This window comes from Orycteropus afer, unplaced genomic scaffold (genome assembly GCF_000298275.1).
Source record: "Orycteropus afer afer isolate SDZICR_OR568_19922 unplaced genomic scaffold, OryAfe1.0 scaffold00099, whole genome shotgun sequence".
NCBI lineage: Eukaryota > Metazoa > Chordata > Mammalia > Tubulidentata > Orycteropodidae > Orycteropus > Orycteropus afer.
In genome coordinates, this window is record NW_006921686.1 from 9,959,005 (window position 1) to 9,977,782 (window position 18,778).

Consider the following 18,778-nt stretch of genomic DNA (forward strand, 5'->3'; position numbering starts at 1 on the left):
CTTGGAAACCCTCTGGGGCAGCTCCACTCTGTCCTCTAGGGGCGCTGTGAGTCGGAATTGGCTACTGGGCAGTGGGTTTGGTTTGGGCTTTGCTGTCATAAAGATCACAGCCTTGGAAACCCTCTGGGGCAGCTCTACTCTGTCCTCTAGGGGCGCTGTGAGTGGGCATCAGCTCGGTGGCAGTGGGTTTGGCTTACGTGTGTAAACCAAACCTTGACTGGATTCTGACTCACGGCTTCCCCGTGTGTGTCAAGGTAGAATTGTATGCCAGAGGATTTTTAATGGCTCTGGACTTTTGGAAGTGGATCACCAGGCCTTTCTTCTGAGGCTTCTCTGGTTAAATATTTGTACCTCACACACACACACACACACACACACACACACACACTTAGGCCAACTAGGTTTACAACAGCAAAGGACAAAGAAAACAACCTAAACAATGATGGATTCTTAAGTGGCCAAATTACAAAATGTATTGCCCACCTAGTATGTGCCAGATGTGTTTCTGAGGACTTGCCATGTATTCAACATTCACAACAAGTCTGAGGGGCAGGCCGGTCAGGAAACTGAGACTCAGTGAGGCAGCTGACTTCCCAAAGGCTTAGAGCAAGTAGGAGCCTGAGCTGGGAACCCAGGCAGGCTGACTCTCAAGTCCCTGTCCTTAGCCTCCTCGGCTATCCTGCCTCTGGTAAATGTATCACTACTCAGCCAATACAAATAACAGCCCAGAGCAGTATTTCCTTTCTCCCAACATGTTACATGAATATAAGCAGCCTTGCTGGTGCTACAGTTAAGTGCTCAGCTGCTAACAGAAAGGTGGGCGGTTCAAACACAGTGGCTCCGTGGAAGAAAGACCTGGTCATCTGCCCCCACAAAGATTGCAGCCAAGAAAACCATATGGGGCAGCTCTGCTCTGTGACATGGGTCATTATGAGTCAGAATTCACTCGATGGCACTCAACTACATGATGAAAACGTTCAAATGTTCAGAAACGTTGGACACTCATTTGCCCATCACCTAGATTCCACAGTTCACATTTTCCTGTCCTTCCTTACTTATATCTCCATCCATCTGTCCACCCTCTGCCCACTCAACAGCCCCTCTTATTGTGTGATGCACTTCAAAGTAAGTTCCAGACATCAGCACACTTCACCCCTAAACGCTTAAACATACATATCATTATTTGGAGTACTGAGTTTTGACAAATGTGCAACACAAACCCACAGCTAGATGCAGAATATTTTCATAACTCCAGAAAATTCTTTCTGTCTCTTCCCAGGCAATCCCTGATCCATCCCCAAAGACAACCACCGTTCTGGTTTGTTGGTTAGTTGGTTGGTTTTCTTCAGGAGTCCCTGGGTGGCCACAAACGGTTAAGCGCTCAACTACTAACCGTAAGGTTGGTGGTTCAAACCCACCCAGAGCACCTTGTGAGAAAGGCCCGGAAATCTGCTTCTGAAAGGTCTCAGAAACCCCTCTGGAGCACAGTTCCACTCTGACACACGTGGGGTCCCCATGAGTTGGAACTGACTGGACAGCATTGGATAGATTACTTCTGTCTGTTCCAGAACTTGCACATAGTGGGTACCCTTCCGTGTAAGAAACTTTGGCTCAGCATAGTGCATTTGAGATGCTTCCATATTAGTGCAGTTAATTTTTTTTTTTTTTTAAATAGGTAAAGCAGTCACATGGCTTAAAATTCAAATGACACATTGTGAGAAGTCCTGCTTCTATTTCTCTTTTCATGTCCTTTTTTCCTCTACTCTGGACCAGTAACCATGTTTATTGATTTCTTGAGTGTTCCTCTAGGCTTTCTTTATGCCAATATGAGTAAATACTAACATACATTCTTCTCTCCTGCCATTTCTCATCCGTTGGTGTGTCCTAACGGCCCTGGTGCTACCCTCACCTTGTGCACATGATGGTATTTTCTAGAGCTGTTTCGGTATCAGTACACAGAGAGCCGCCTCACTCTTTCGTATCTGCACAGTTCTCCATTACATGGATGCATCCTAGTTCAGTTAGCTAGTTCCTATGGACACATTAAGTTGCCCTGGTGGTACAGTGGTTAAGTGCTCAGCTGCTAGCCAAAGAGTCAGTGATTCAAATTCACTAGCCAGTCCACTGGAGAAAGATGAGGCAGTCTGCTTCCATAAAAATTCACAAGCCTTGGAAACCCTAGGGAGCACTTCTACTCTGTCCTCTAGGGGCGCTGTGAGTCAGAATGGACTTCACGGCATTGAACGTGGTTTGGGCTTTGCTTCTACAAAGATTCGCAGCCTTGGAAACCCTATGGGACAGTTCTACTGTGTCCTATAGGGTCGCCGTGAGTCGGAATCAACTCAATGGCAGTGGCTTTGGTTTGTTTTTATGAATATGTTAAGGTCCTGGGGTGGCTCCTTTGCTAACAGAAAGGCTGGCAGTTCAATCCCACTGAATGGCAGCATGCAAGAACGCCCTGGCTATGTGCTTCCATAGTATCACAGCTATGGAAAAGCTAAGCAGGCCTTCTGCTCTGAAGCACACAGGGTTATCATAAGCTGGAATTGACTCGATGGCAATGGGTTTGGATGGACACCTTAAGGTCCTACAAAAACCAAACTAACTCACTGCCGTCAAGTTGGACCTGACTCACAGCGACCCCTCCTGGGTTTCCAAGGTGGTATCACTACGGAAGTAGATTGCCCAACCTTCCTTCCAAGGAGTGGCTGGTGGGTTTGAACCGCCAGCATTCTGGTTAGCAGTGGTGCCTTAGGCACTATGCCACCAGAGCTCCTCATTAAGGTCCTAGGTGGCATCAATGTTTGGGGCTCTACTCCTCATTGAAAGGTTGACAGCTTGAACTCACCCAGTGGTGAGAAAGAAAGCCCTGATACCTGGCATCTGTAAGATTTCAACTATTGAAAACACTGTCAAGCACGGTTCTCTTCTGAAGCACATAGGGTCACTATGGGTCAAAATAGACTCCACAGCAACTGTGTTTTGCTTTTTGTTTACGGATGCATTGTTCACTGTCGCAAACAACACTGGGATGAATATCCTTGTCCCTCCCTCGTTTTGTGAGTGTGCAGGCAGATCTGTGCAGTTAATAACCAAAACCTAAACCCAAACTCACTGCCGTCAAGTTGAGTCCAACTAATAGTACCCTCCTTCCCCACACCGGGCTTCCAAGGCTATAAATCTTTACGGAAGCAGACTGCCTCATCTTTCTTCTGTGGAGCAGCTGGGTGGGTTCGAACCACAGACCTTTGGGTGAGCAGACAAATGCCTTAACCACTATGCCACCAGAGTTCCTTGACTAATAACCGGCTGGATTAAAATAAGGTCTTTGGGTGGTGCAAGCAGTTTGTGATTAGCTGCTAACCTTCCACCCAGTGGAAGAAAGGCCTGGGGAACTGCTTCCGTGAAGATTACAGCCAAGAAAACCCTACGGAGAAGTTGTGTTCAGTAACACATGGGGTGCTGCTAATTGGTATCAACTCAACAGCAACAGGTTGAGTTATTGTTATTATTATTACTAAAAGGTAAAAGCCCAGGGGGACTTCAGATCCCTGAAATCGTGTGCAGAGTTTTGTACACATTGAGCACTTTTCAGACAGAGAGTGCATAGCTTTTGTCAGTCCTCACAGGGGTCAGTGACTTGACAAAGGTTTGTAGTTAGCGGTAGAATTGTGCTGGGATGTGCCCAAGCTGTGGCTAGGGGTTGCCATTCAAAATACGATGGTCAGGGAAGGCCTCCCCAAGAAGGATGGTAACATTTGAGCAAAGATTTCTAGGAGGGGAGGAAGTGAGCCACGTGGACATCTGGGAAAGAGCGTTTCAGGCCCCGGGAACCATGAGAGTTGAAAGACCCTGAAGTAGAAGAAGCTTGGATTGTGGTAGTAACAGAAGGAATCTCACTGCACCTGGAGCAGGGGGAGTGAGTGGGAGGAGATGAGGGCTGAAGGCCAGACCACACAGGGGGCTGACCCTGCCCTCCTCACTCCCTCTACAGATCGACAACCAGCGCTCCCGCCTGCCAGCCTCCCTGAGCGAGGGTCGCCTGCGTGTGTACCAGAGCGGGCTGCGGGCTGTGGTGGAGCTGGACTTTGGTCTGGTGGTCACTTATGACTGGGACTGCCAGCTGGCCGTGAGCCTGCCTGCGCGCTTCCAAGACCAGGTGTGTGGGCTGTGTGGCAACTACAATGGTAACCCGGCTGATGACTTCCTCACACCTGACTGGGATCAGGCATCTGACCCTGTGGAGTTCGGCAAGAGCTGGAAGCTTGACGATGGGGACTACCTGTGCCAGGACGGCTGTCAGAGCAACTGTCCCTCCTGCACCCAGGGCCAGGCCCAGCACTATGAGAATGACCGTCTCTGTGGCATGCTGGCCCGGCTTGATGGCCCCTTTGCTGCCTGCCATGCTAGCCTGGACCCCCGACCCTTCCTGGAGAACTGTGTCTATGATCTGTGTGTGACCGGCGGGGACCGGCCCAGCCTGTGCCGTGGCCTCAGCGCTTATGCCCAGGCCTGTCTGGCACTTGGCATCTCTGTCGGGGACTGGAGGTCACCAGCCAATTGCCGTGAGTGATACCCCTGGTGGGAGCTGGGAGCACATGGTGATGTGGTAAGGGACCCAAGCCGTTATTGTGGTTCAGGCTGGTGCTGGGCAATGCCAGTGGCACAGCCTGCCCAAGACTGCCAGGCCCTGCCCATACTGAACCTAGAGTCAGGGTAGATATAGCACTAGATAGTGACAGCCCAGAGGGGTCAGGGCTGAGATGGGGGGGGCAAGAAGGGAGAGGCACAGGTAGAGGGGTCAGGACCAGGACACGGGAAGCTCAGTGGGCCTATGAGGTCCCAGAGAAGGTTCCTGACCCAGCCTGGGGGGTCAAGGAGAGTTTCCTAAGAGAAAGAGATGACTAAGCTGACACCCGTAGGAGGGCTGGAACTAGCAGGAAAAAGGGAGGAGGAAGAGAGTTCCAGGACAAGGGAACAGCACGTGCAGGGATCTGGCACGAGCAGCAGTCTGGAATGTTCCCAAGCAGAAATCTGAACATCTTTCCTTGCTTATAACACTTCCATGACTTTCCGTTGTTCTCTGGATAAAATCCATGCTCCTTAGTCAGGTATCTATCTACTTATTCACTCACTCACTCACTCACTCACCCACTCACTCACTCAGCAAGCATGGCCTGAGCCCCTGTCTGGCCCAGGCCCTGTGCTGCTGTTGTTAAGGACACAATGGGGAGCTGGTCCTCCTGTCCCTGCCCTTGCAGGGCTCCCAGAGAGATGTTCAGAAGGCAGCAGAAAGGATACAGAGGATGGAGGAGAGGCGTCCAGGCACACACCCAGGGCTTGAAACCGGACTCCAGAGGGGCAGCAAGTGTAGGGGTGACACGGAGGGCAGTCTGCGTTTCTGTAGTCACTGCTGTATCCCACTGCCCAGTAAGCCTCCCCCCGCCAGGCCCGGTTCTCCAATGCATGACACAAAAAAGGAACCAGTGAGTTCACTCATAGACTCATTGATTTCTGCAGTACCTACTGTGCACCGACTACGACTATGTGCCAGGACCTGTCCTTGGTGCTGAAGATTCAGCAGTGATCTAGATAAACAAGGTCAATTGTATCCTAGGAGAGAGGAAGGAGGACGGGGTTGAAGAGAGGAACATTAAATATCTTCAGGGAACAAAAGGAATAAAGTCAAGTTCACATAATAAGAGTGACCAGGACGCTCATAAAGAGGGTGGTCAGGGAAGGGTTTCTGAGTAGGTAACACTGGAGCCAGGACCAGGATCGTGTGATGGAAATAGCTAAGTGATGCCAGTGGCGCTCATTTAATCATCACCACAACGCAGTGAGACCAGCACTACTGTCATCCTATTTCCCTGATAGGGAAACTGAGGCACTCAGTGCTCAAGATCCCACAGCTACGAAGGGGAGAGCTGGGACTTGAACCCAGGCCAGCTGGCCTCCAGTGGCCTTCCTCTTACCCACAGGCTGTGCTGCCTTTCTCAGGAAAGGGCAATGTGGGCAGAGGGAACAGCCAGTGCAAAGGCCCTGAGGTGGGAGCCTGAGGAACAAGGAGCTGTACCTGTTTAGCTGTGGCTGAGCAAAGAGGACAAGGGGGAGAATAGAAGATGAAACAGAGAAAGGTGATGGGAGCAGATCTTGGGGGAGCTTTCAGGAAGCTTTGAGGACTTCAGTTTTCACCCTGAGGGAGATGAAGCCACAGGAGGGCCGGGACCCATGGAGATCTGACTCAGGAGTCCACGGGGTCCCTCTGGCTGCGTGTGGGGAGCAGACTGTGGGTGAGCAGGAGCAGTGGGGACAAAGGGAGGAGGCCAAAGTGTGGACAGGACCAGGTGAGGATCGTGCTGAGAGGACAAGGAGGCAGGGTCTGGATAGATTTTGAATATGGACCTTATAGGGATTCCTGGGCGATTAGATTGTCCGTACCCTGAGAGAGAGGGGGACCAAGGACCTCTCTGAGTCCTGCTCATACAGAATGCAAGTACCAGGGACTGGCTGGGGGGGCTCTGAGCGAGAAGTGGGGTTTGGGAAGAGAAGTGCTGGACTCTTTCTAAGAAGGCGCCCCTCATGACCTGGGTTCCCCCTTCTCCCCACAGCCCTGTCCTGTCCGGCCAACAGCCGCTACGAACTCTGCGGCCCCGCCTGCCCTGCCACCTGCAACTCAGCGGCGGCGCCGGCCAACTGCTCGGCGCTCCCGTGCGTGGAGGGCTGCGTGTGCCTCCCCGGCTTCGTGTCCAGCGGGGGCGCCTGCGTGCCAGCCTCGGCCTGCGGCTGCACCTTCGAGGGCCGCCTGCTCGCGCCCGGCCAGGAGGTGTGGGCGGACGAACTGTGCCAGCGGCGCTGCACCTGCAACGGCGCCACCCAGCAGGTGCGCTGCCAAGACACACAGGGCTGCCCGGCAGGGGCGCGCTGCGGCGTCCAGAACGGCCTCCTGGGTTGCTACCCCGACAGCTTTGGGACCTGCCTGGCCTACGGGGACCCGCACTACGTGAGCTTCGATAGGCGGCGCTTCGACTTCATGGGCACCTGCACGTACCTGCTGACGGGCTCCTGCGGCCAGAACGTGGCGCTGCCCGCCTTCCGCGTGCTAGTGGAGAACGAACATCGAGGCAGCCAGACCGTAAGCTTCACACGCGGCGCGCGCGTGGAGGCCCGCGGCGTGGTGGTGGCCGTCATCCGGCAGCACCCCGGAAAAGTGCTGGTGAGTCATGTGGCGCCCGGGCTGGGTGGTGGGTCCAGAGACCCCCTAAAGATCAGAGGCTCAGGATTCCAGGTGGGGCTGGAGGCTGTGGAGAAACCTGTGGCCAGTGGTTAAGCAGGAGTCCCCAAGCCAGGCTGCTCTCTCTCTCTCTCTCCCTCACTGGGAAGCTTTGTCTCTGTGAAACCAGGATTATAAGAGGGTCCACTTCATAGGATGGTTGTGGGGACTTGATGAGTTAATAGTTATAAGTGGTTAAAAAGAGAGCTTGGCCCCCAGCAAGTGTTTGGTAAATGCTGCTGCTATTGTTCTTATTGTTTCAAAACCTCTGAAGCTCTGGACTTGCATGCTTTCCTAGAGGGACACGGGGTGGCTTATAAAAGTTGGGAGTTGGAGATGTGCAGGGGGATGCAGTGCGTAAGCATTTGGCTGCTAACTAGAAGGTTGGCGGTTCAAACCCACCAGCCACTTCACAGAAGGAAGATGAGGCAATCTACTTCTGTAAAGATTTACAGCCTCGGAAAACCCAATGGGGGTCGCTATGCATCGGAATTGACTCAATGACAGTGGGTTAGGGCGACAAAACTGAATCCATGGACAGTGCAAACGGTTAATTAAGCATTTGACTACTTGCCAAAATATTGGCAGTTCAAATGCCCCAGGAGGCACCTCAGAAGAAGGCCTGACAGTCCACTTCCAAAAGGTCACAGCTACTGACACCCCTGTGGAGCACAGTTCCACCCTGAGACACGTGGAGTGGCCATGAGTCAAAATCGACTCCAGGGCAATGGGAAGGGAGCTCTGGTAGCTTAGTGCCTAAGGCACTTGACTGCTAACCAGAAGGCTGGCAGTTCAAACCCACCATCCACTCCTCGGAAGGAAGATGGGGCAATCTACTTCCGTAGTGATACTGACTCGGAAACGCAAGGAGGGGTTGCTATGAGTTGGGCCCGACTCGACGGCACATAACAACACAACAACAGAGGGCAACTCGGTACCGGTTAGAGGGGAGAAGCAGAGGTCCTGACGCAGCTTCTTAGACCAGAAGGGTTGGGGCCACACGGCCGGGCAGACCTGGCAGCAGGGTTCTGGACAGATGGTCTGTGGGTTTCGGTGGATTCTCAGAGGCTCCAGCAGACAGCTGAGATCAAGAATGACTGCTTTTCTCTTTGAAAACTTAAACATGGAAAAGTGGAGTTGTTCTGAGATTCACAACAATAGCTGATAATCATGGGTGAGAAGTTTGGAGTCAGGGAAAAAGGGGAAGACCCTCAACGAGATGGACTGACACAGTGGCTGCAACAATGGGCTCGGGTATCGCAGGGATTGTGAGGCTGGCACAGGAACAGGCAGTGTTTCCTTCTGTTGTACACAGGGTCTCTATGAGTTGGGGCTGACTCAACGGCACCTAACAACAACAATGGTTTTGGGTAGTGGCCATGCCGTGGCCGAGGGGTGAACTGGCAGTGGCAGAGGGAGAGAACTTTCCCTGTGCCAGCCATGCGCTCAACCTTTTACATTCTTTAACTGGTAATCCTCAAAACCACCTGAGAGTAAAGGAAATCCTATTATTAATATTTATGTTCCCATCTGTTCTGGTTCCCTAGTGCTGCTCTGACAAGAATATACCATAAATAGGATGACCTTAAGAAACAGGAGTTTATTGTTACAATTTAGAGGCTTAAAGTCCAAGTTCAAAGTGCCAGGATCTAGGGGCTGGGTGAAAGCCCCTCAATCTTGGGGTCCAGCTCTGCCTCCTGCTCCCAGCCCACTGGAGCTAGAGGCGTTTCTTCACGCAGACAGCTGCTGGCTGCTGAGGCTGAGAAGCCCCAAGGTTGACAAGTAAAAAGGCACAGTCCCGATGTTACCAAACCACATGGCAGAGCAGCATGGCAGGCTGCTGAACAATGACACGGCTACATGCAGGGTCCAAGTGTGCCATAAGCTAGAGACCATTCCCAAAGCTGCTTCTTATATATGGGAAGCAGACCACATACCCAAAGCAGCTACTCAGCTGCTTGTGGTAGATCCCACCATGGAGTTGACTGCCAGTCTCATCATGGGGAATAACTACCACCAGCTGCCCAGCCACTCAACCAGGCCCAGCCAAGTTGATACAAAAACATAACCACCACACCATCTCTCTGAGATGACATTTAAGCTGTGGCTTGACTATTAATAACCAAAACAAAGTCACTGCTCTCGAGTCGGATCCAACTCATAGCAACCCCTCCTTGGGTTTCCAAGGCAGTATCTCTATGGGAGTAGATTGGCCAATTTTCCTTTGAGGAGTGGCTGGTGGATTTGAACTGCCAGCCTTCTGGTTAGCAGTCAAATGTCTTAGGCCCTTCCCCACCAGAGCTCTCCCGTGACTATTAATAGTCAACATATATTAAGTTACTTCTTTGTGCTCAATATTTGGCAGCATATATTAAATCATTTAATCTTCACAAGAACCCTGTGAAGACACTAATCTTGTTAGTGGAGGAAACTAAGGCACAGAGAGTTTGAGTCACCTACTCAAGGTCACAGGCAGAGCCAGGATTTGAACTCAGGTAACCTGGCTCCAGAGTCCATACTCTTACCCACTATACCCTATTACTGCTCTTGAAGAAAGAGCTGGAACAGGTAGAGAGAGAAGTGGACACGATGGTATTCCAGGCAAAAGGAACAGAAAGTACAGAGGCCTTGAGGCAGGAACAAGCTGGAGTGGTTAAAGACCAGCAAGGAGGCCAGTGGGGCTGGAGTGGAAGGTATGAGAGGAGAGGGGAGCCTTGTGGGCTATGGTTGGGGCTTTTGTTGTAAGCTGAGACCTGAAGGAGGAGGAGGAGACCACCAGGTGAAGAGTAGTGGATTCAAAGGTTGAGGCTTAAAGAGTTCAGGGGAACAGCACAGAGGCCAACCTGAGGGAGTGAGGTTAGGCTATGGGATAGAGCGACTGGTAGGTGATGGGGTCAGAAAAGTGAGGACAAGCAGGGGTTGGTGGGTGGAGGATGAGGGTGAGGCAGCCAGGCAGAGAGAAGAGGGGTATGAAAGAAGGTGAGAGTGTTGCAGGCAGGGGGTGCAGCAAGTGCAAAGGCCCTGTGGCTGGACTGAGCTTGGTGGTAGGGGAGTTGAGGGGAAAATCAGTGGTTACATGGCTGGAGCTGATAATGGTTGCATGCAGGATTAGAGGGTTAAGAGATTAGATTGGAGAGGGAGTGGGGCATGGATAATCTGGGATCAAAGCTGACACCTGAAAAATGAGGAGGAGGGTCTGGGTTAAGATTGATAGGTGATATTCCCAGCATGTTGCTGTGAGGCTGGAGGCCATGCCACCTGTACTGGACAAGTTTCAGTGGAGCTTCCAGACTGAGACAGACTGGGAAGAATGATAGGGCCATCTTCATTTCAAAAAAAAAAAAAAAATTGCCAGTGCAAACCTTATGAATAGCAGTGAAACACTGTCTGATATATTAGACTGAGCAGTGTTTTGTTATGTTGTACATAAGGTTGCTGGACCCTATCTGACAACAATACAACACTGTAGGAAGAAGGTACAGCCAGTGCAAAGGCTTGGGGTGGGAATGCACTTTGTATGTTCAGGGCAACAGTAAGGAGGCCAGGGCACCTGGAGCTGAGGGAGCCATGTGGTAGGTGACTCAGACACAAAGCTGGACAGAGACGAAGTTCCAGCAGACAGCTGAGATCAAGAATGACTGCTTTTCTCTTTCAAAACTTAAACATGGAAAAGTGGAGTTGTTCTGAGATTCACAACAATAGCTGATAATCATGGGTGAGAAGTTTGGAGTCAGGGAAAAGGGGAAGACCCTCAACGAGATGGACTGACACAGTGGCTGCAACAATGGGCTCAGGTATCACAGGGATTGTGAGGCTGGCACAGGAACAGGCAGTGTTTTGTTCTGTTGTACACAGGGTCTCTATGAGTTGGGGCTGACTCAACGGCACCTAACAACAACAATTGTTTTGGGTAGTGGCCATGCCGTGGCCGAGGGGGCAGTGGCAGAGAGAGAGAACTTTCCCTGTACCAGCCATGCGCTCAACCTTTTACATTCTTTAACTGGTAATCCTCAAAACCACCTGAGAGTAAAGGAAATCCTATTATTAATATTAGGGGACCTTCTAGTAAGGGGCTTGGATTTAAGCCAAGTCTTGAAGGATGCAAGTGCAAAGGCCCTGAGGTGAGATGGAGCATAGTGTACTGAGAAGAGCAAGCACACCAGGGTGGCTGGAGACATGAAGACCCTGACCCCTCGCCCCCCACTTTTATGCAGATGGATGGTGTCCTTCACTACCTGCCCTTCCATGCAGCAGATGGACAGGTTCAGGTGTTCCGCCAAGGCAATGATGCTGTTATCCGCACAGACTTTGGCCTGACCGTCACCTACGACTGGAACGCCCGTGTGACTGTCAAGGTGCCTGGCAGCTATGCTGGGGCCCTATGTGGGCTCTGTGGGAACTTCAACGGGAACAAAGGTGACGACCTGACTCTGCGGGGTGGGGGCCAGGCTGCCAATGCGCTGGCCTTTGGGAACAGCTGGCAGGAGGAGACGAGACCTGGCTGTGGAGCAGCTGATCCGGGTGACTGTCCCAAGCTGGACTCCCTGGTGGCCCAGCAGCTGCAGAGCAAGAAGGAGTGTGGGATCATTGCCGACCCCAAGGGGCCCTTCCGGGAATGTCATGGCAAGCTGGATCCCCAGGGCGTTATGCGTGACTGTGTGTACGACCTCTGCCTGCTACCAGGCCAGTCTGGGCCACTGTGTGATGCGCTGGCTACATATGCTGCCGCATGCCAGGCTGCTGGGGCCACCGTGTACCCCTGGAGGAGTAAAGAGCTCTGCCGTGAGTACTGGGGCGGGGGCGGAGGGCAGGGCTCAGCCTTAAGTCTATTTAATTAACTTAATATAACTATTCATTTACAAGCAATCCTAAGAGGTAGGGGCTGTGGTTATACCCATTTAGCAGATAAGGGTACTGATTCTCAGGAAGGTTAAGTTACATGCCCAGTATCACAATAATTAGGAAGTGATGGACGGTAGGCATGCAAGAAAGATTTTGTGGAATGACTGACTACATCTGGTGGTTCCTGGTCTGGTTGCCACACGGCAGCTGTCATTCAAAGGTGAGTTATGGGTGCTGCCTTTACAAGGAGTCTGGTCCCCTGTCCTGTTCTTCTTGCCCCCCCTCCTGTGGCCTACTGCACTCATTGACATCTGCTTGGCCTCGTGGGCAGTCAGTTTGAGACCCTTTCTTTGGATGTGGCCATAGGAACGTTCTTCAAACATTTTTGCTTGTCTATAAAAGACATTTGAAAGGCCATGCATCCCCACCCCAAATGTTTTCAAATTTTAATTGATAATTGAAACATGAAGCACATATTCAGAAACATGGACCATAATAAGTAAAGCATTTGATGGATTTGCAGCAAGAGGACTTTAACAGCATGTACTCCCTCCCCTGTTTTTAAGTTGACATCTTTAGTTTTCCATCCTAAGTGTAAATAGTTGCAAAAGATATACTTCCAGAAGATGATAACGTTTCACTGGTCAAATACTCAAAAGAACAGAAAATTAGATCATGAACCCTCATCTACCCATCGTCTGGTTTCCACAACAATCAACAAAATAGTGGCAATTTAAAATAAAGTTATTACTTGACTTAAGCCACTCTTCTAAACGTATCCAATAGATACACACAACACAGTGGTACAGACAACTACTACCCACCCACCCACTGCCATTGAGTGGGTTCCGACTCATAGTGACCCCCATAGGGCTTCCAAGGTGGTAAATCTTTACGGAAGTAGATTGCCTCATCTTCTTCCCGCAGAGCAGCTGGTGGGTTTGAACTGCCAAACTGCTGGTTAGCAGACAAATGCCTTACCACAGCACCACCAAAGCTCCTCACACACAACTACTCGTAGTCCATTTAAAAAAATACACGATAAATACAGGAATCTCACACCACTGTTTTTTCTCCTTTAACTTATGTTCATTCATTCAATAAATATTTACTGAACACCTGCACTGCAGGCACGTCCTAGGCACCGGGATGTGATACTGGAGAAAACAGGAAGTACTTGTGTCACGTTTGCTCATGTCCCATTGGCCACCGTGAGAGCCATGGCCATGCCCAGAATCAGGACTAGCCATTGGGCAGTTTATCCTACTCCACATCCCACTCCTTGGCCACAAACATACATACACACGTGTGGATAAGATTGACAATTTTTTTTTTTTTTTTTTGGAAATTCCTGAGACCATGATGCTCTGAGTCTTTGAAAAAAGAGAAGTATGGGATGAGTTATCATTGCAAGTATCCTAAGTACACAACTGATAAAAACATTAAACGTACAAAGTAAAATGTACTGGAAAGGCATCTCTTCATGAGATGGATGGGGCTCCGATAGTTTGCATATATTGTTAGAATGAGATGGGGTTCAGGGTCAATTCTAATCATATTTTTAATTCTTACAAATGTGATATTAGTAAGTGAGTGGCATGAAAGGTGTTTTGGTGAAGGAACATCAACCATTCTTTGAACTTCTTCTGAATTAGAGGGGACAGTGACAGAGTGAGACCACAAAACTTTTTTTTTTTGACCTGTGGGCAGCAGATTCTATTAGGCCCCATTTTAGTTTTGGTGGGAGCAAAGAATCAGAACCAATTTTCTCCATACTAATGATTAGTCCTAGTGGTGCAACGGATAAGCACTCGTCTGCAAACTGAAAGGTTGATGGTTCAAACGTAGCCAATGGCTCTACAGGAGAAGACCTGGCAATCTGCTCCCGTAAAGATGACATCCTAGAAAACCCTTTGGGGCAATTCTGCACTGTCACATAGTGGCACTATGAGAACGAGTCAGAAATCGACTCTATGACACCCAACAACAACAACAAGTAGTCGTTCATTGTCTCCACACCTACACCAGTATTTGAAATTGTCCCTTTATGTCCTTGGAGGTCTTCACCCCCCAGGACAGTACACCCTATGAGATTTGGGGTGGGGGGACCACCTTTCTCCTCTGTGAAGTGGGAGAAGCCTGCTGTGGAAACACCAGGCAGAAACGGCAGCAGCTCTCCCACGGTCCGTTCTCAGGCCAGTCATTCTGAGGGACACAGACATGAACAGCTGGCATTTGTGTGGCTCACTTCCTATCTGGAAGACCCTCTTCTAAGGGCTTTGTATTTCTCATTTAAACCTCACAACTACCCAGTAAGCAGGGTGCCCATTACTAGATGAGGAAACTGAGCCACAGAAATGGTGAGTAATTTGCCTGCGGTCACGCAGAATGTGGTGTGATTTGTGCCCAGGCAGGCTAGCTCCTGGTGGCATAGTGCCTAAAGCATTTGAATGCTAACCAGAAGGTTGGCAGTTCAAACCCACCAGCCACTCCGTGGAAGGAAGACTGGGCAATCTACTTCTGTAAAGATTTACTGCCTCGGAAACCCAAAGGGGATCTCTATGAGTTGGAATCGACTCGATGGCACTGAGTTTGGTTTTAGGAGGCTAGCTCCTCCGTTTGTCCAATTCAGAATCTCAACCCTCTCATTCCTTCTTTGTTGGTAACCACCGGCGTTCCTTATTTCCTTGGTGTTCCTTGGCTTGTAGACAGTCTTCGTATGGTGTTTTGTCTTGCCCCGTGTGTGTGTCTGTGTCTCTTCTGGTCTTTTTATATCTCAGAAGTGATTAGGCTTAGGATCTACCCTACACTGGTGTGGCCTCAACTGGTTGGTTGATTACATTACATTAGATTGCATTACGGAAGGTGATTACATCAATCACATTACTTTACAGAAGGTAATTTTCTCTACTCAAGGCCAGCTGATTTAATCATGTGTAACCACTGAAATGTAGTACTACTAACTTCAAATGGAGCTACTAGTGTAGCTGAGGAACTGAGTCTCACTTTCATTTCATTGAAATTAATCCAAATAACCACAAGTGCCTAGTGACCACCATACTGTATAGCGCAGATGGAGTCTTGATCAGGTTCCGGTTGAGAGTTTTGTTGTGTTGTTGAGGAAACCGCTTGTCAAAAAGGCTGGAGGGACTGGAGTTCGGGGAGGGGAGCAGGGACTCTCAGTCTGATGGCCCCTTTTCCTGCAGCACCAAGCTGTGCACCCCACAGCCACTATGAGGCGTGTTCCCACAGCTGCCCACTGTCCTGCGGAGACCTCCCAGTGCCTGGGGGCTGTGGCTCGGACTGCTACGAGGGCTGCGTGTGCGACGAGGGCTTTGCGCTCAGTGGCGAGTCCTGCGTACCCCTGGCCTCTTGTGGTTGCGTGTACCAGGGCACCTACCATCCACCAGGCCAGACCTTCTACCCTGGCCCAGGCTGTGAGTCCCTCTGCCACTGCCAGGAGGGCGGCCTAGTGTCCTGCAAGCCCTCCACCTGCGGCCCGCATGAGGCCTGCCAGCCATCCAATGGTGTCCTGGGCTGTGTGGCTGTGGGCTCGGCCACCTGCCAGGCATCAGGAGACCCACACTACACTTCTTTTGACGGCCGACGCTATGACTTCATGGGTACTTGCGTGTACGTGCTGGCTCGGACCTGTGGGGCCCAGCCTGGCCTGGACCAGTTTGCTGTCCTTCAGGAGAACGTGGCCTGGGGTAACGGGAAAGTCAGTGTGACCAAGGTGATCACTGTCCAGGTGGCTAACTTCACCCTGCGGCTGGAGCAACACCAGTGGAAGGTCACGGTGAGAGCAGGGTGGAGCCCAACAGGGAGAGGTCCTGGGATAGAGGGCAGTCTGTGGGTGGACCTGGGGGCAGAGGGCACCGAGTCAGAGTGTGGGAGGCAGGTGAAGGGAGAGGGCAGAGCCCAGAGCGGGGAGTCAAGGCGAGAGGAGGCCTCAGGGCCTGGGCCTGCCCCCAGGCGGCTGAATCTCCCCTCTCGGTCCCTCAGTCTCCCTTTTCTCTGGCACTCCATCTCCTCTCTCTGTGACCCTCAGTCTCCCACTCTCTCTAACCCTCAATCTGCCCCCTCTCTGCCCCTCAATCTCCTCTGTACCCCTTGGTCTCCATCTCACTGCCCCTTGGTCCCCTTCTCTCTGCCTCTCTCTGTGCTTTGGGGCCCCCTCTTTCTGCCCCTCAGTTCCTCCAGAGAATCCCTGTAAAATATAGGGATAGACCCACTGTCCTAGTAGCAGTACTGACCACAAGAGTGTTGATGAATGACTGGCTTTATCAAGTGCTCACTGTGCACTGGACAGGCATCGAATGGTCTGATGCATTCCTGGATGTGTCCCAAGCTTCTAGGACAGCGCCTGGCACACAGGACGCTCTAAGTACAGGCTGTCCCTGTTCTTGTTATTTGCATCTCACTGAATCCCCAGCTCCCCCATGAAATGGAAACCATTATTATCCTCCATTGATGGATGAGGAAACTGAGGCACAGAGATTTAGCCACTTGCCCTCAGCCACTATCCTGCTCCACCTGGGAATGATGGCGACTATGTGCATTTAGGACACTCAGCCAGGAATGTGTCTTTCTCCTGCTTTCTCCCGAGTCTTCACACCTGGGGCGGGCGGGGGATTCAATGCCAGTCATGTTGTAGTGCCTAAGGCACTTGACTGCTAACCAGAAAGCTGGTGGTTCAAACCCACCAGCCACTCCTCGCAAGGAAGATGGGGCAATCTACTTTCGTAGTGATACTGCCTTGGAAGCCCAAGGAGAGGTTGTTATGAGTCGGAGTTGACTCAATGGCAGTGAGTTTGGTTTTTTGGTTTAGTCATGTCTGTGATAAGGAAGGAGCAGCAATCATGTGGGAGTCCCGGACTGGCACATGCAGTTAAGCTCTAGGCTACTAACTGAATGGTTGGCAGTTCAGACCCACCTAGAGGCCCTTTGGGAGACAGGTTTGGGGCTTTGCTTCTAACAGGTCACAGCCTTGAAAGCTCAGTGGAGCAGTTCTACCCGCACACAGCAGGGGTGGCCTGAGTCAGAGCTGACTGGACAGCAACCAACAATAGCAAGCATGTTAATTACAGGTCAATTTCAAAGGCCTCAACAGAACCCTTTGTCCCTAACTCATGGGTTTGAAGTTTATTTCCCTGGAAATTGTACCCTGACTTTCCACCCCAAAAAAAAAAAAGAAAAAAGAAAAGAAAATGCAAACTCACTGCCATCACGTCAATTCCAACTCACAGCAATATCCAGTGGGTTTCCGAGGCTGTAAATCTTCACGGAAGCAGGCTGCCTCATCTTTCTTCCACGGAGTAGCTGGTGGGTTTGCAGCACCAGCTATTTGCTTAGTAGTCAAATGCCTTAATCAGTGCACCACAGGAGTTAAGCCTTGACTTTTCCACCCATTGAGACTTAAAGCAAAAATCCTTAAGGCCTGTTTAATAATAATAAATAAAAACTTGCAGCCGCAGCTAATTCAATTGTGAATGTTCCTAGAGCTGTCCTCCTGTGTGAGGCACTTAGCGCTTTACAGATATTTAAGGAGCTCTGGTGGTGCAGTTCCTAAGGCATTTGACTGCTAACCAGGAGGTTGGTGGTTCAAGTCCACCAGCCACTCTGTGGCAGGAAGGCGGGGCAATCTACTTCCACAAAGATTTATCGCCTCAAAAACCCAATGTGGGTCGCTATGAATCAGAATAGGCTCAGTAGCTGTGGGTTTGGTTTGATTTTGATTTTCCAGATATTCATATCATCCTGACAACAATCCAATGGGGTGGGCACCATTATCCCCACTTGATAGTTGAGGGAAAAGAACCATAGAGAGGTGGGTGATCTGCACAAAGTCACAGAGGCAGTGAGGGCAGAGCTGCGTTTGAACCCAGCAGGTGGCCCCACGGTCCGTTAGTGCCTAATTAACCACCACATTTGATCGTGAATAAAGGATTGCTGGTAATGTTGTTATTCCGTGGAGACCCTGTTATTGTACCCATTTTACACCCAGGGAAACTGAGGCCCAGAGAGGTGGGGGCCGCACAGATCCTTAGTATCAGGCAGGGGCTTCAACAAGGATCTGTCTCCCTAAAGTGCCCCCTCTAAAGCATGGCTCTCCCCCTCCCAGGTGAACGGTGTGGACATGAAGCTGCCCGTGGTGCTGGCCGAGGGCCGGGTCCGGGCCTTCCAGCATGGCTCGGACGTCGTGGTTGAGACTGACTTTGGCCTACGTGTGACCTACGACCTCATGTACTATGTGCGGGTCACCGTCCCAGGCAACTACCACCAGCAGCTGTGTGGCCTCTGTGGGAACTACAATGGGGACCCCAAGGATGACTTCCAGAAGCCTGACGGGTCACAGGCAGGCAACCCCAACGATTTTGCCAACTCCTGGGAGGAGGCGGTGCCCGGCTCCCCCTGCTTGCCACCCACCTGCCCCCCTGGTGAGGACTGCAACCCTGAGTGCACACCCGAGCTGGAGCAAAAGTACCAGCAGGAGGAGTTCTGTGGGCTCCTCACCAGCCCCACGGGGCCGCTGGCCGCCTGCCACAAGCTGCTGGAGCCCCAGGGCCCTCTGCAGGAGTGTGTCTTCGACCTCTGCCTGGGCAAAGGCAACCACAGCATCCTCTGTAGCAGTATCCACGCCTACGTGAGTGCCTGCCAGGC

General features: G+C 51.1%; 1 protein-coding gene across 1 annotated transcript in view; it reads left to right on the forward strand.

Moving 5' to 3' along the window:
• LOC103198946 (Fc fragment of IgG binding protein) overlaps positions 1-18,778 on the forward strand; it is a 52,745-nt gene that overhangs the window by 8,356 nt on the left and 25,611 nt on the right. Inside the window, exons 4-8 of the mRNA XM_007943151.1 lie at positions 3,995-4,565; positions 6,612-7,216; positions 11,488-12,055; positions 15,322-15,914; positions 18,240-18,776. Coding sequence (XP_007941342.1) covers positions 3,995-4,565; positions 6,612-7,216; positions 11,488-12,055; positions 15,322-15,914; positions 18,240-18,776 — 2,874 coding nt within the window. The remainder of the gene's footprint in view (positions 1-3,994; positions 4,566-6,611; positions 7,217-11,487; positions 12,056-15,321; positions 15,915-18,239; positions 18,777-18,778) is intronic.